Below are 18,024 nucleotides of genomic sequence, written 5' to 3' on the forward strand. Positions count from 1 at the left end.
TGCTCCTGAAAAAGATCATTTATGTTTGCATTGAGCATCATCATCATCATCATATCCATCAATAGATATGTTAGCGTGAGAATCTTCAATTTCTTCATCAGTAACATCTTTAGTAAAATTAAAATGTCCATCAATAGACATATTACTATAAGCATCACTATATCTATCAATAGATATATCAATGTGATGTGATTCTGGTTTTGGTTGATCTAACATTTCAATTGTGTACTCATTCATATCAGTGCTCAATTGTTCCATCCTTCGATTCATGTCCCTTAACATTATCATTTAATCCCTTTGCTCATCTATCGTCTTCATAAGTTTTTCTAAGGTGGCCTCCATAGCTTTGTCGTTCACTAGCTGACTTAAATCTTCCGACATTTCTTCAACTCTAATGGCAAACTTTAGAAGCATATCTTCTATTTCATGACGAAGTGCTCTAAATTCTTAGGTTTCAGCAAATCTCGGATGACATTGGAGGGTGGTATTAACAGTACCAAGTAATTCTACAAAGTTGTTGTTACTTGCATCCTCCATCATGTCGTATAATACTTTATCATTTACATACCATTCATGCTTAATAACTTTGCATCTTTGATCAGCTCGCAACCTTTCATCTATGGTGTCTAATTTCGCTTTGAGTCCATCTATTAATAACACAACTTCCCTATAGGATGGTCCATTAGTTGTTGCAACTTGTTTGGGTGACGCATGTTGTTGCTATTGCGAACCAAATGGAACATATGATGGCTGGAGTGGATACTCAGAATATGGTTGTTGCTCATATTCCAAAAAGGATTATCTAAGATATAGATCATTTAGTTCACATATAATTAACCTACTTATATCAGGTGCAGAAGTAGGTGTGACAATTTGTTGTTGATAATCGTATGAATCACATGGTTGCTATGGATAATACTCATAGGTCACTTGAAAATCACATTGTTGATTATTTTCAAATGAACAACTATTTTTCATTTTTAAGAGAGGTTTTCTGAAACCACTTGTTAATGGCATTTGATGGTCGTTAACGTCCCCTCATAAACATTTTCGTTTTTTTTAATTAATTAAATTAATTAAGGGTTAAAAATGGTTGGAGAGGAGAAATTTTAGAGAACTAACAGAGGGTCTGACTTGAGTAGTGTGAAGAGTGAGTTCTGGACACCAAATAGAGAGAGCATTGAGAGTTGGGAGCAAATTTGGACAGGAGACAAGGGCTAAGGAAAAAGTGGGCTAGGAAGAACTCTAGGCGTCATCAAGAAAGCAAGGGATAAGTTGGGGGAGTTGTATTGTATCTTTAATTTTATTTGACGTGATTTCTTGTTATAATAGATGCATTGGGTTTTTCTATTATGAAAAATATGGGTTTTGTCGCATTTCTGGAATTTTTCCAGAAATCGCCTAGTGGATTTGAAGGTTTGCCAAGCGATTCATGTTGAATAAACCCAGTTTCTGGGTTTCTACTTTGAACCGCCTAGCGGTGATGAATTGTCATTAGGCGACACACGCATGTGTGCTTTGTTTTTTATGTTTGTGGGTTTTTTTTGGGGATTTTAGGGACTCGTGGGAGTCTTTGTAACATGGAATACTATAAGTTGATAGACAAATTGTGTGGGGTAAACCTATAATTACTACGACTAGACAAATTGGAGATTTCATGAATATGAGGGTTTGTAATGATTTGGGGAATTTTGGGTACCATGATTTGGATTGAAATTGGTTGTGATTTTTGTGTGCCATTGAATGTCAATCAATTATATGTGGAATCGAACATGTTAAATAATGGTGGTAAGGGAAATTGGTTGAGTGGAATGGATTTTGGGGAAATTAGGGTTCACGTAGGTGTATTACCAATCTAGATTTTTCTAGAAAGTGATGCACCGCCTAGTGGCACATAGCTTGCCGCTAGGTGAAAACCAATGACAACAGTATTGGAGGTTGACTCTGTGAGGTTCGAGTTGAGGGGTTCCTTTGAGGGTCCAAGTGAAATTAGATATGGGAAAAATAGGCGAAAATGGAACCGTTGGTAACTTGTATACCTTAGATCATAAAAGTGATTGAGAAAGTGGAGTAATTAAAAGAGGAAGGTGAAAATAAGTAAGAAAAATTAGTGCAGGATGGCTAATATTAGTATGGGGTGGCATGAGTCATAATTCGTTGTAGTAACGGGTCTAAGTACTAATCATAAATTTGATTCTCCTTTTTCCTAAAGTTTGAATGGCAGTTAATGAGGTCCGATTTATAGATGCATGAACTTGTGGTGATGCAAAAGTATGGTTGATACGTGGCATTGGATTAGTTGAAAATTACAGTGATGTTTTGGTATAGTAATTGTCATATATGTGAGAATAGTATGATTTGTTATACCTTAATTCTAAGGGTTGGCATATTTAAGAGAGTAAATATATATGGGAGTAGGTATGTTAACAAGGCATAAGAAGTATGGGTTTCAAGACCCATTGAAGGGGATGTATGCAACTTGGTAATTATGTCGTGTGTTTTTGGATTCCTTGAGTAAGATTAAAATCTTCTCTATTATGCCTAAACCAATAAACTCGTTGTACCGGTGTAGCGCTTGGCAGTCACTGCCAAGAGATACTGTGTGGACAATGGCCACTAGGACATGTGGCACCTGTAGTGAGGATGGTCCTACCAGTCGATACTTGGAAATCTAAAGACCTATAGAGCAACTGACATCGAGCGGTGGGCGGCTACCGCCAAGCGGTCTACAACTGAATTTCGCTTGGCAATGCTTGGGCAGCGCCAGGCAATAGTGTAGTGGATAGGGTTGTTCACTTTGGAGTTGTCTGTAGTCTACATTGCTTGAAATGATACCATGAGTATGAAGCTCGTTGAGGCATTTCTTTAGTTGTGGCTTGGAATAAAGGGTAAACACATGGCGACTCCGGGTTGTGGCTTGATGATATTGGAAAACCAATGTAAGTATGCGAGTTGTGGCTCGTATGGATGGGCTCCACTTGATTAGGCAAATCCCAGGTTGTGGCTAGTAAGGTGGAATCACAAGTTGTGGCTTGTGCTAACAAAAGATATCTTAAGGTCATCATGTGAGGATGTATAACGTGGATGAACATGGTGATGGCCATGTTTTCTGGATTCAGAGGATAGATGTTTATGTTGGTTATGTATATATTTATGGTGTTTGCTCATCCTATCTGCTTGTGGTTGGCGATGATAGTGTAATTCGTTACACGGGAGCATACAATATTACAGGTGAAGTTGGTCACACATAGAGCTGAAGAGGGGCTAGCTTGGGAAGCTTTTATGGATTGTTTTTAATGTTTTTGTAAACAGTTATTTTAACTAGACCATGAACTTTGTAATAGTTGTTTGAAACTTATGTATTTGGAATCATGGCATGTTAATAAAAGTTTTGAATTTTCCTGCATTTTGGGAAAGAGATTATAATAAATGTGGTATTATATTTCATTATTATTTTATTTTATTAAAAATTAATAATATCCCGCCAAGATGTTATATGTAAGCTCATTTTTATGCTCTAAAAAGGTTTGGGCCTGGCCTTTTTAGAGGGCCCAAGGCCAACCCATTAGGGATCTCTATAACCCATCTCCAGCCACTAACACTCATTTTGTCTCTCTTCTCCGAAATTGTTCCCTTCCTCCCTTACAATGCTGAAACAAAGAGCTCTACTAGGGCATAAGCTTTTTCCCCCTTCGAGCTAGCTGAGCTAATTTTTCTCCATGTAAGTTGAGCTTAAACCTATGTGTGTCTCCTTTTCTAGTTCAGGTGCTTTAGTTTTTGTCTTGAGTTCTCTCTAGAACATCCTCCTCGACCTTGTGTTATGTTTTCAGCTTTTAAGTTGTCGTTGTGCTATGGTGAGCTTCTGTTAGGGCTTTTTTCCATTGCAGTTTTCTTTTTCCAAGTAAGGGAAGCTAATGTCTTGCATGTTTTAAGTTATTTTGCTTGTTTTGGGCCTATTTCAAGTTATATATGCATGAATAATGTTGGTGATGGTGTGAAAATACTTGTGGCTTGTGTATCTACTTGATTTTTGGCTTGCATACGTGAGAGCAAGTGGGATCTGCTAGGCTCGTCCAAGCGAGTGGTTTTTCGCCCAAATGAGATGCTCTCGCCTAAGTGAGGAGCTCTCACCTAAGCGAGAACAGTAGAAGCTCGTCCTTGCTCTCTGTCACGAGTTGTCACCAGAGCGAAGGTCGTCCACTTGAGCGAGAATGATTTCGCCTAAGCGAGCTGGAGAGCTCGTGGACGTTCCACTACTCTCTGTTTGCGATCTCAGACAGGCGAGAGCTTTTAGCTTAAGTGAGGGCCTCCTATCGCCTAAGCAAGAGCTCCTTACCTTGAGCGAGATTTATAGCAAAGTTGTTTGAATGCTTGTATGCTTCCATGATTGATTGATTTACCCTTTTTAAAGCATGAAGTATGTGAATATGCATGTATTATGGGATTTTATGAACTAAAATTGGTGTGTTTGGTATGAGATAAATCATGAATTGGCTACTTGGTTACGTATTGACATGGGATTATGATGTTTTGAGATAACATGTGATGTTGGTTTGAGAAACGTGGATATGGTATGAGTTCGACGTAATTCCATGAGACTCTTGGTAAGATTCATGATGGTGTTGTAGTGTATATAATTAGATAAGGATTCAAGTAAGGTTGCATCCTAAAACTCTAAAGAATCAATTAGTCTCACATAGAGCGGATTGATTCAAGTGGTGAGAGTAGCAAGAGGTCCTAGTCTTTGGCAGAATAATGGCCATAGATGATCATGGACTAACCTTGTGCGTGGTAGGGTGAAACTCATTGGCAATGGCTCTGCAAAAGTAGAGGCCACCACAAGTGTAGGCATCTAGTGAATCCGATCTTATTATATGTATCCGGATAATTAAGTCACAGAGTCATGTTGTTTGCTATCACATGATTGAGTGCCTTCTGTTTTGCCTGTTTATGATCTGTTTTAATTATCTATTCGCTATAACATGTGCGAAATTTATTTTTACTTTACCTTACCATTTTACTTGTGTCTGTTTTCTTGTGTGGCCTTCCTATTTGCAATGATCACCAATTATTTGGTGTGAGCAAATGTGAAAATCCCTGGTGGTCATCAGGATGATGGGAATGCTGCAAATTACTTGGTCACGAGTTGGTGTTGGCTCATTATTGAGTCCCTTTTGAAGAACAATTGATGTTTTTAATTCTTTGTTCTGTGGGCAAATTTCTAATTTCATCTATTTTGGATAATTTTGTTTATGGCATTATGTGGTGCCTTTGGCTTTCTTTCCTGTTATATTTGTGGATGATTGTAACAGTGAATCCCTTATACTCTTTGTCTTATGCTCTATTTTATATCATTTTCATGTGATGTTTTATTTAGTAGATTTATTCTATTTAAATAGAATGTCACATTATAAATATCCTTGAAATAGATTATGCATTAAAAAAAATGACACCTCTATGTCTTGGTTGTAACCAAAATCGAGGCAAAAGGTTGACACCTTTATGCCACAACTAAGGTAGTGCATCTCTTATTTCTTCCTCAGTTGGAGCCAAACATGAGGTTGAAAGTCCAATCCTAATTTAACTTTTTATTTTATTTTGTAATGACTATTAGGCCTCGGTTGCCCGTAGACCCGAGGTAGTAAAGCTTGAATATGCCTCAGCTATGAACTAGATCCGAGGCAGAAAGTCCATTTTCGATTAATTTTTTTTTAATGACTATTAGGCCTTGGTTGCTTGTGGAACCGAGGCAGTAAAACTTCAATATGTCTCAATTCATAACCGAGGCATAAACAACACCTTTATTTATTTCGGTAGGATATGCCTCATGTATTAAACCAAAATCGAATGATCAAAATAACTGCGGTCAAAATCTTTCTCTACACTAATCAAACTTTTCATTCAAATCTCCTCATTCATCCCTTTAGAACATTCAAAACTTAGATTATACTAATTTAATATTCTAAAATATATTTTTAATATTCAAAATTATATATTGTAAAAGTACAATAAATAATAAAAAATAAACACCAGAAAAGAAAAACATGATTATGACCTATGTTAAATTCGAAAAACTTCTATAAGCAAGGTTAGTAGATCTTAGTTGAGGGTATACTATTCCTCACTTTGATACAAATTGAATAAATAAAAGTGAGGTACACTACAACACTACCACCATCCTATGCTTGTGACTACTTTGCTTACCCAATTTGATATTTGTCACTTTTCAGTTTCTCCATGCGCACTACATCTAGTCATGGAACAGCGACCTTACACAAATACCAATTCTCATACTTCTCATGTCTCAATAGTGACCGCAACCTATATTTGGAGCTAAATGTAAATATACCATTTTTTTAATTTAATTTTCATCTTTCCTAGTTTTTATATAATTTGCACATTTATATCTATAATCATGTAACAATACTACCGTTTTATTGTTGCAAAAAAAGTAATTACATTTTCTTATTTCTAATCAGACACATACAAAAAAAACATGTTAGAAACACTTATTTAAGATTTCATGATGATTAAATAATATGAATAAAATAATAAATAATAATAATTAAATAGTATATAAAATAAAACTAAAAATTATGATATGGATCATAGCCTAATAATAATACCAAAAAAAAGACATATTTAATAACGTATTAACAATCAAAATAAAAATAAAAAAGAATTTTCCATAATATTTACTTCAGTAATATTGTTCAATAATAACAAATTTAAATTTAGAATTGAAAAGAAAAGGATATAATTTAAAAATAAAATCAAACTGATATTGTATTATAATTTTTATTTTTTCTAAAATAATTATTTTTTATTCATTTGTTATGAACCAAACTTTTACTGATTATTTAAAATGTCAATTTTTACTTATTTTTAATTTGAACAGACCATCTTATTTCAAATGTCAATTATTTAAGGATCATGGTTCATGGTTATCTCTTCCTCATGATTACATTTAACTTATAACTATATAAATTGTTATTTTATTATAAAATAATACTATATTAACAAAATATAAAGTAGATATTTTTAATAAACAGAGGTGTCAAAATATTTTTTTTTTCTCCAAAAGCAACCTAAAACACCAATAGTTTCTTATTGTTCCAACCCCTACAAGTATAAAAGGCCAGTGTCTCTCAATGCCTTATCAATTATTCTTCAATTCACAAAGTATTTTCATAGTCAGAATTGCAGAGTCTAAATCAGAAAACAAAAAAATGTCTTATCAGCTGTCAAGTATTGTGTGCATGTCCCGTTCAATTTGGGTTCAACCAAGCACAAATCATAGCAGGTGACTCTGTTATAATAACAACATTAGAATAAACATCTTTATACTAATATTTTCACTGCTTAATCAAACTATGCGGCTACTTATTCATCTTATATACTTTGTAATTTGTAGTTCCAAGTCTGACAGAGGGCAGAGAATTGGTGAGTTCAGAGAAATTACTTTACACATGCAGCAAATTTTTGGAGTTCCTTCAATGTTGTCCTTTATGACTATTAAAGTGCTGTCATGTCTCTGAAAAACTATGTAGCAAGTCCATTTGGATTTTGGACATTTTTGCTGATGTTGTTTTGTTAAAACTGACATTCTATACTGACAGAGTATCTCACAAAAATTCCTCGGAGTGTCAACTTGGAGAGCCTGCAGAATGGCTATTTGTTTCCTGAGGTCAGTGAGTTTTGCATTCTCCTGCCCCTTAACAAGTGTTTGACATATTCATGCTTCATATAAAAGTGTGATTTGTTACTACTTTAAGATATTAGACAAGTTTGGACAAGAATTAGTTTAGTTCTGCATATATAAATTTCTTTTCATCTAAAGGCTTACACAACAACTTTATGAAAAGGCTGAGTTTGTTCTAACAATAGCTTCGTGGCAATTTTTGAGTTCTATTTTCAATTATGGTGTAGCTTAGTTGTGTTATTACCTAACTTTATATTATTCTTAACCAGATATCCATAAGAGAGTCTGAATATGCTCAAAGGAATCCACATGCAAGATTGATAAAACTTGGAATTGGAGATACCACACAGCCAATACCAGACATCATAACTTCAGCAATGGCTGAGGTAATAGTTAGATTATAGACTAAAGGGGTCAATATATTTAGTCTTTTCATCCATATATATAGTTTTCACTTAATAAAAGGAACTTGGAAAGGGATTGACATGATCTTTTAATAATGGTTTGCTTTTCAGAATTACATGTATCAGTAACCTTCTATAAAGTTTTGGACTTCTCTGTAGAAAATGATTTATAGACCGTAAGAGGCATGCTTCTACTTTTCAACAATTCCATCGTGAGAATAGATTTATCATGCCTTCCTTTTTCTACACTTTCCACACAAATTATTAGATAAAGAGTATCAACTTGCATATATCTGGAATTTAGCATGATTCTGCATTAACATTACCATCCGACTCATGACAACACACAATATAAAACTTAATAAAGTTGCCTCATATCATATCAGGGGAAGCTTTCCCTTCGTATCCATATCACTTAGTTCATCTGTTACATAAGCAAAGGTTGGTTAGAAAAAGGGAACTTGCCACCTAAAATTTTCTTTAACAGGGTAGATTAACTACACTGCAATGAACAGTTTGAGAGATTTAGGACAAAAAAATGTTAAAGTGGGTAAAGTTGTTATCCAATGAATCAAAGAGAAATAAGATAATCAGAGAACAAAGTGTATACTATATTGTTTTGCAGCAAGCATTGGCTCTATCCACAGCACAAGGCTATAAGGGTTATGGACCTGAGCAAGGCAACAGGGTAAAGTTTCATTGCCCATTTCTGGTTTGATTAATTAGTCCTGCTTATCCTTCTGCTGTTGGGATTCATGTTCACAAAACTTTCATGGACTTTTCAGGAGCTAAGAAGGGCAATAGCAGAAACACTTTACCAAGGTATGCCAGTGAAAGAAAACGAGATTTTTGTGTCTGATGGAGCACAGTGTGATATTTCTCGCGTTCAGGTAAGGGACCTAGTTTTATAGATAGATGAGGGTCTGGCTTATAACAAAGAAAAAAAATTTCTTGTTCACATTTGACCCATTAAAATATAATAATTACTGTTTCTGATGTAATTGCATGTAGATGCTTCTGGACGCTAGTTTGTCAATAGCTCTGCAGGATCCAACTTTTCCGGTAATTACTTTTCCACCCATGTTGAACTTCGATCAAAAAATAAGAACTTTTTTGAAATAAAAAGTGAATGAAGCGATGAATGATGACAGGGATACGCAGATTCGAGCGTGATTGTTGGTAGGGCTGGAAGGTTGAATGCAGGGAGCGGAAAGTACAAAAGGATTGTGTACATGAAGTGTGAACCTGAGAACAATTTCTTCCCAAACCTATCGAAAACTCCCAGAACTGACCTGATATTTTTTTGTTCTCCAAATAATCCAACTGGTAGTGCTGCTTCTCGGCAGCAACTTGAGCAACTTGTGGAGTTTGCAAAAACAAATGGGTCTATCATAATCTACGACTCTGCTTATGCTGCCTACATTTCAGATGAAAGCCCCAGATCAATTTTCGAAATTCCCGGAGCCAAAGAGGTGATAAGCTTCATAGTAATAGGTCAATCATGAGTGGGTTGGTCCAAAGTTAACATTTTTAATACTCGAAACTTTTTGGGTGCAGGTGGCAATTGAAATTTCGTCATTTTCCAAGTTTGCTGGGTTCACTGGTGTGAGGCTAGGGTGGACAGTGGTGCCAGAAGAGTTGGTGTATGCAAATGGTTATCCTATGATAAGGGATTACGATCGCATTGTTTGCACTTGCTTCAATGGTGCATCGAACATTGTTCAAGCTGGGGGACTTGCATGTCTTTCTGAAGAGGGATTTGAGGCATTGAAAAGAACGATGGGGTACTACATGGAAAATGCGAAGATACTTGTTGAGACGTTTGAGTCAATGGGTAAAAAGGTGTATGGTGGAAAAAATGGGCCTTATGTGTGGGTGCATTTCCCAGGGTTGAGTTCGTGGCAAGTGTTCAACAAAATTCTTGAGAGAGCAGCCATTGTCACTGTCCCTGGCATAGGGTTTGGGCCCGGCGGCGAGGGCTATGTCAGAGTCAGTGCCTTTGGTCACAGAGAATGTATATTGGAAGCTTCAAGGAGATTGACAAAACTCCTATTAAAATAATAATAATAATAATAATAATAATAATAATAATAATAATAATATATATAGTGTTGACCATTCTCGCTGGCTTATACCGTCTTTGTATATTGTGTATGAAAAATAATGTTTGGGGAGAATGGAAAAGTTGTTCATTCTGGTGTTTGATATAATAAAATAATGTAATGGAAATAATACAAATATTAAAATATAATAATAATAAATATTAAAAAAATTCAAAATAATAATAATAATAATAATAAATACAAAATAAAGAATAATAAAATCATAAATTATTGATAAATATTAAAAGAAATTATAAAAATAATAAAGATAATTATAATCATAATAATTAAAATAATATAAATAAATAAAATTAAAAAAATAATAATATTAGTACAATTGTTAAATAACAATAAAATAATAACAATGGTATGGTATTGATAATAACAACACTGCAATTATAATTTAATATTTAATTAAAATTGATTCACAATAACAAAGAAACTTTAATCATTTTATAAACATACCATTTTATAAATTTTTAAAATTTATTATATCAACTTTTTAATCCAATTAACTTCATTCTTTTCTTTTTTTCACATTTTTTTCTCATTCAATCAAATTCATTGTCTAATCCAAAACACCAAAACACAAGGTAAATGAGTTTTCATTTTCTAACCCAAAACACAAGGTAAATGAGATCAATACACTTCCGTACTCAATAACTTTTTTTTGGTCAAATAGTAATTTATTACTACCACGTGCAATAATATCTCATTTAAATAATAACATAATTAAATGAAATCTTACACCGGATAATATAAAGAGTCAAGTTGCGGAGTATAAAGTCACTCTTTACAGTTATCCAAGGTACTTAAAAGGAAATACTAAAGCTCACTACAATGCCTACAACCCAAAAGGAGTAAGAGATAGCCAGTATTCGAAATAAAGCCTTAGGAGCAATACAATACACGGGCCTTCGTCCTAAAGAAAAGCCCAAAGAGACATGAAGTCCAGCACAGGTAGACTGTGCAGCGAAATCATCCCTCTCTTGACCTCGAGTACCTCTCGCATCTGCTCTCATCGATAAATTGATGATCATCGCAACGGTAGAAGAACAACATACAAGACAATCAAACAAGCAAAAGGGTAAGCTAGAGCCAAAAAGATTTTATCATGCAATCAGATATACTTTCACAGTCCAATATACATACATCTTCCAAGCATGTTATGAGCTCCCAATCAATATACTAAGACTCAACTCGACTCATCCGGATACATATAATCTGGTCAGATTCAGCGGATGCTCGCACTTGTGGTGGATACCTCTGCTCACCCCCGAGTTGCTCACCCCCGAGTTATGTGTTACAAGTGTTACAATGAATCAATTCCCTCACACACAAGGTTAACCCTTAATAAATTTCAGGCCTCCTGCTACTCTCACCACAGGAGTCAGTCCGCTTTAAGTGAGACTAACTGACTACTTAGAGTGTCAAGATGCAATCCTTACCTTGAATCCTTACCAACTTATATAGATGGGGTAGCACCATGGACACCCACTAACAGGGGCCATGGAATTACGTCCCGACCACTAAAGCACGACCCTGAAATCCCACCTAGAGATTTCAAGAAATTATGCATTGACCACAGACCAATCATGTTCAATCAATCAAGTAATGTTTACCATACACAATATCTCATGCCAACCTTTACAACCCATTCTCATTCATAACCAAATACCGAATCCATACCAATTCATCCTTCCCAAACAATGAATATATATTTGTATTTCATATAAATATCATGTCTCCTTGATACCAACCATCTCATTTAAATCACATGCCAAGTTCATACCAACCCCATCATCCACAATCCATGAATCACATCACTCATGCATAATCATTTATCACATGCTTTTAATATAACAATTAGATTCAAGCCAGTAATAACCATTCAAGATCAGATAAACAACCAAACTACAATGATCTTGCGATAAAAACTGCTCTCCCTACAGAGCTCTGATTCAAGATCATAACGGTCAAAGTCAAAAGCTATGTGTTAAGGATCAACTGTTAAAATATCAGCTTGATCCAACGGTTAACGAAGTAGTAACTTTCATTTTACGAACAGTGTGCAGTGTTGTCAACAACACAAATTCAATGACCTTGCGATAAAAACTGCTCTCACTACAAAGCTCCGATTAAAGATCCTACCGGTCAAAGTTAAGAATTATGTGGTAAGGATCAGCTGTTAGAATTTCAGCTCGATCCAACGGTTAACGTAGTAGAAATCTACATTTTACGAAAAGTGTGCAGTGTAGAAACAGAGTAGCACCACATCAATCAAACATACTTGCACACCATACATTTTTATTCAACCAACAACCTCATTCAAGCATCACAACCATACAACAGACTAAAAATCGGCAAAATAACTTTAAAAACATAAACCCTAGCTTCCCTTACCTGGACAGAGCTAGTCAAAACGACCCCGACCCTTAAGCGAATGAGCAAGACAACTCCAAGAGCATATTTAAGAGCTAAAAATCTCAATACAGAGGAAGCACGAGATTATTACGAGGAACCCTAACGGGAAGCACAAAGATTAAACTAAAAGAGAAGAGTATGCATCGGAAGTAACTTACGTGAGTGAAAGAAATGGGTTGAACTCAGTTGAACTTGGATGAACCCCAAACCCTAGCAGAGGAACGTTACTGTTCTAAGAGAAATGAGGCTATTTTTCTGAAAGTGAGAAGAATGAAAATGTTTCAGCTGGTTTAAGGGCTTTGGTTCCTTATGGGTGAACCCTAGGCCCAACTTATTTGAGGCAATCCTTTAAAATAAAAGTAGTAAAGTAAGTGGGCCTTACACAATTTGTTATAAAAAAATTATTATCCACAGAAAATATTTAATATACTTAAGATAACAAACTGATATCAAAATTATTTTGGCGTAATATATAAATTGTATATCTCATAAGTTTATTTTCTCTTTTATGGCCTAAATCAACTTTGTATTCCAGATATTTACATTATAAACAATTAATCTTAGTTAAGTGTAACTTTGATTCTATAGTGATAAGAGTTGAAATTAAACAAACAAGTTTAAACATGCAAATTGACTTTTAGGTATTATTAGTTTAAACATCTATCCACTCAACCTTAGTAAACCATCCATATACACGACCTCTTTATCAAAGTCAATCTAAATACAAGCATCTATATAGTAAATTGGTAGAATAACGACCAACGACCTTCTAAATAAGATAAACAATTGATCATCATGACAAAAGCACCTCGTCTTGGAGGTTCTAACAAGACGTCCAACTGTTGGTTTTAACGAAAGGAAAAGGATTGTCTTCATTTGAACAATAAAAAGAAAGAACACTGAAGAGATGGATGCAGTACGAGCCAAAAATTCCCATTTAAAGAGAAGGTTAGAAGGAGGTGATACAGTAAAGACCTCGAACACTAGATCAAAATATGGAGAACCTCAAATAAAGACCTCGAAAGTCATTTGTATGCATACTCTTGATAAGCAACATTCAACTTCAAATATGGAGCTTTGTCAAAGACGTCACCTTTTCATGGAAGGGATTATGGAGACACAATATCCCACCAGGTGGAAGACCCCGACATTGGATTGACATGATGGCACATCTAATTTGAACGAATATTTGGACATATACAAAACTCAAATTAGTTTGTACACCTTTGAAGATGCAATATTATGTTAAGTCTTCCCTAACATTCTTAAAGGGAGTAACTCTTAGTTGTTTTACATGGTTGTCACCTTAGTTTATTGATTACTTTGATACCTTGGTGCCAAAGTTTGGTGCACAATTTGCTATAAGTCAATCTTATCATCTAACATCCATAAAACTTGTCAACATTCGACAGGAGAAGACTAAGTCTCTTAGGTCTTTCATGGAACATTTGGGCAAGATGGCGATAAAAATATGACGTTTGAGTCCGGATGTTGCCATGCACCAAATGGTGATTGGCTTGTAGCCTAGTCCCTTTTTGAATAGTTTATATAATAAGGCAACGACGAATCCAGACGAGTTGAGACAAAGAGCCACTAAATTCGTGCAGTTAGAAGAGCATCAAGAGTTCTATAATCAAGTGAGGAGTAACAATCTGATCGAAAGAAAAAATGATAACTTCATGAATGCAAATTTATGCCCTCATTTAACCTTTAATCTTGGCTTCTTAATTGGTTTTTGTGTTTAAAAGATTGTTTTTATGTTTTGTTATGATTAGGCTTATCGAGAATGTGATAAAAAAAATGTTAAAAGTGGCTTTTTAATTGTGTAAATGTTCTTTGGATATTCTAAGGTGTGTTGATGTAGTTGTAGCTAAGTGAAAGTGAGGAAATAAATTGATTAAAACATAATGACACATTAAGATTAAGCCAAAATTAGAAAACAATCAAACCCATGAGAAGCCAAACCAAACATCACATAAAGATAAAAAGAAAAGCATGAAAAAGTGGAGAAATGGGTTTTGTTGAAAATGTTGACAAAAAGAAGAAGATAAACATCATCCTTCAATAAGGAGTTTTGATAGTAATTAAAAAAATTTTGAAAATGGTTGGACAAAGCTTGATTTGATAGTAATTCAAAAAATTTTGAAAATGGTTAGACAAAACCAAACTTTTGTAAAGGGTGCGTCTATTGACAAACCTCTACTTTTTATTAGTGAAAATTATCCTTTCTAGAAAGTTAGGATGCAAATCTTTTTGGAGTCTATTGATAGAGGTATTTGGGATGCTATTTTAAATGGTCCTTTTGTTCCTACTATTACTATTAATAATTTGCAGGAACCTAAGCCCTTTTCGCAATGGACTGCAAAAGAAAATAAAAGGGCTCAATATGATGTTAGGGCTAAAAATATAATATCATCTGGACTAACTCTTGATGAGTTTTATAGAATTTTAGTTTGTACAAGTGCCTAATAAATGTGGGAGATTTTAATAGTAACACATGAAGGAACATATGATGTTAAATGAGCAAGGAAAAAATCTCTCATCAAGGAGTACCAGATGTTTCAAATTCTACAAGGATAAACGATATATGATGTGCAAAATTTTTTAACTCATATTATCAATCATCTCTATGCGTTAGGTAAAACTTTCGACACTGATGAATTGAATATAAAAGGTGATGACCATCACAGAGTCACAAAATCTTGTAACAATGTCCATGGCGACTCTGTTCGAAAAGTTAAGGGAGCACGAGCTTGAACTGGGCAGATTAAACGAAGAAGAAGACCAGGGAAGAAAGAAAAATATTGCCTTTACGTCTGAAGTCGTGAAAAGCAAAAGCCCCAAAGAAGATGGTGATTTTGACGATGAAAATATGAGTCTCATGATAAAGAAGTTCACAAGTTTTATGAAGAGCAAAAATAGAGGACATCACAAAAGGTATAAAAATGAAAGTCAAAACTTTGTTTCAAATTATAATTGTTATGGATGTGGTGAAACAGGTCACGTAAAAGTGGACTACCCAAATGCGATAAAGGGTAAAGAGAATAAGGGCAAAAAGTTTTTCAAGAAAAAGAAATGGGAGGTTAACAATTCAAGTTCTTCTTCAAGCTCATCCTTTTCTTCAAGGTCATCCAACTCTAGTGAATCTAATAAGGAAACAAATATGTGTTTGATTGTTGACCATGACTCTTCTGATAGTGAGGTAAACTCTTGTAGTAATGACAATGATTATGATTTTTTGTATGATGCATTTCAACAACTACTTCATAAATCCAATAAATTAGATGTTGCTCATAAAAAATTAAAATCTGGTTTTAAGGATTTATAAAGTTTGAAAAATCTTTAGAAGAAGAAGAAATTTTGAAAAATAAAATTTCAATTTTAGAAAATGAAGAGACTGAAAATGTTGAGTGTGCATCTTGCAAGAGTTACATGTTTGATATAAATATTCTTGAAAAACAATTTAAAGGTACAACAAAGAATAAATATTTTGAAAGACCTACTTTTAAGAAAAAAAAAGGGTTCAAATAGAAATAAGCCAGCTCTCAAGAATAAAAATAAAAGAACTCCTGGATATGGATAGAAAAAGGAAAGTCTTATTCTGGGAATTTAAATTGTGTAACATACTTTTATTGTATGCAAAAGGGGTACAATTCAAATAAATGTAGAATCAAACATTTTGCTGTCCCTAATGGAAGATATGCTTGGGTTCCTATTTTAAAGTATCCTGTTTTTAACCTTATAGGACCCAAAATAAGTTTTTTGGACCACAATGTTATTGTTTTCTGTCTCGCAGGTTATTTCAAAATCAAGAAAGTCTTTTTGGATGTTCAAGAGCTAATATATTCTCCAAACTTTTGGTATCCTAGTAAGTTCTATGATCTTAAAGGGGTTTGAGAATATTAGATTTGTTTAAAGTAGTAAAAATCATTCATTTTAGTGTTTTTTGAAAAACTCTGCTGAGATAATGGATTATCTCAGGTGTTAATTTATTATCAGCAAATTTGGAAATTTCTGTTCTTAGGTATAAAAGAATAGTCGATTACCATTAGTCATAATAGATTATCATTTGAAGTTAAATACGAAAACTCAAATTTTTGACCATTTGAATGAGTTTTGGACTATTGGAATTCATAAATGAAATTTAGAAAAATTAAAGATCATTATTTTTAATCTTCTCTTATTTAAATAAACTCTTATTTTCTCTAAACTTTAAAGTCTCTCTTAGTTTTAGAGGGAGTCTTATATTTAGGGGGAGTATTTTTTTCTTGAAAGGGTTGTTTTTATCAAAATGGGGGGATATTACATGTAGGGGGAGTTTATCTCTTAATTTTTTTTAAAAGAGAGTTTAATTTTGTTAAGTTATCTGATTTAGGGGGAGTTGTCTAAAGAATTCATTTTTTATTATGATAAAAAAAGGGGAGATATATTTGTGTTGATATCTTGTAATAACTTGTTTTTAGGGGAAGATATATGTTGATTGATGTCTTGTAATACTTTGTGTTTTAAAAAGGGGGAGAAAAGTAATTTATCTCTCTTTTGGATTAATTATTCTTTTCTCTTAAGTTGTTTATTAAGAATAAGACATATCACAAGTGTTCAACAATTTTTTATCATCATAAAAAAAGAGGAGATTGTTGACAAAAAGAAGATGGACATCTTCCTTTAATAAGAAGTTTTGATGATGATGATGATGATGACTTATGAAGAAGAAGTATGGAAGAGTTAATGATGATGCATGGAAAAATGTTGAAGACTTAAAAGAATGCTTGGATTCAAGAGATACATTGAAGACTTAAGGGTTTAGGTCTTGTAATATGTGTAGATTATTTAAATTAGTTAAATTAGTATGTCAAGAGTTGAAAGAAAAAACTCAAGCAGTAGAGCACCAAGAGAATTTTATTTATTAGCAAAACTCACTAGAATAATCGATTATTCTTAGTGACAATCAATTATCTTAGTCGACATCTCGACCTTAGCTTCTTGGCCTCAACATCTTAGCCTGAACTTGTCAGCGTTAACATTTTAGCCTCAACTTGTCAACCTCGACTACTCAGCCTCAACTTCTTTGCCTCAACATCTTGGCCTCAACATGTCGACCTCAACTTCTCGGCCTAAGCTTTTTGAGCAAAACATCTCGGCCTTAACATCTCAACCTCAGCTTGTCAGCCTCAACATCTCAGCCTCAACTTCTTGGCCTTAGCTTGTCAGCATTGGTATCTTAGCCTCACCTTGTTAGCCTCGATAACTTGGCCTCAACATCTTGGTCTCAACATCTCGGCCTCAACATCTCAGCCTCAGCTTCTCGACCTCAACATCTTGGCCTCAACTTCTTGACCAAAACATCTCAACCTCAACATTTCGACCTTAACATCTTGGCCTTAACTTCTCA

General features: G+C 34.3%; 1 protein-coding gene across 1 annotated transcript; it reads left to right on the forward strand.

Moving 5' to 3' along the window:
- The first annotated feature begins 7,184 nt into the window (after positions 1–7,184).
- Positions 7,185–10,167, forward strand: LOC114195002 (probable LL-diaminopimelate aminotransferase, chloroplastic). The gene is made up of 9 exons (XM_028085401.1): positions 7,185–7,303; positions 7,415–7,443; positions 7,620–7,687; positions 7,972–8,088; positions 8,732–8,794; positions 8,892–8,996; positions 9,118–9,168; positions 9,258–9,578; positions 9,664–10,167. The coding sequence occupies exons 1-9, from the start codon at positions 7,230–7,232 to the stop codon at positions 10,165–10,167; spliced, it is 1,332 nt and encodes a 443-aa protein (XP_027941202.1). The 5' UTR covers positions 7,185–7,229.
- Positions 10,168–18,024: the final 7,857 nt, after the last annotated feature.

Source organism: Vigna unguiculata, chromosome 8, assembly GCF_004118075.2.
Source record: "Vigna unguiculata cultivar IT97K-499-35 chromosome 8, ASM411807v1, whole genome shotgun sequence".
In the NCBI taxonomy this organism is placed as follows: Eukaryota; Viridiplantae; Streptophyta; class Magnoliopsida; order Fabales; family Fabaceae; genus Vigna; species Vigna unguiculata.

Excerpts from the sequence above, each read along its gene's own strand:
- LOC114195002 (XM_028085401.1), top strand. The coding sequence starts at position 7,230 with ATGTCTTATCAGCTGTCAAGTATTGTGTGCATGTCCCGTTCAATTTGG. Across the intron at positions 7,688-7,971 it reads ATGGCTATTTGTTTCCTGAG|ATATCCATAAGAGAGTCTGA; the intron begins GTCAGTGAGTTT and ends ATTCTTAACCAG. Across the intron at positions 9,169-9,257 it reads TGCAGGATCCAACTTTTCCG|GGATACGCAGATTCGAGCGT; the intron begins GTAATTACTTTT and ends GAATGATGACAG.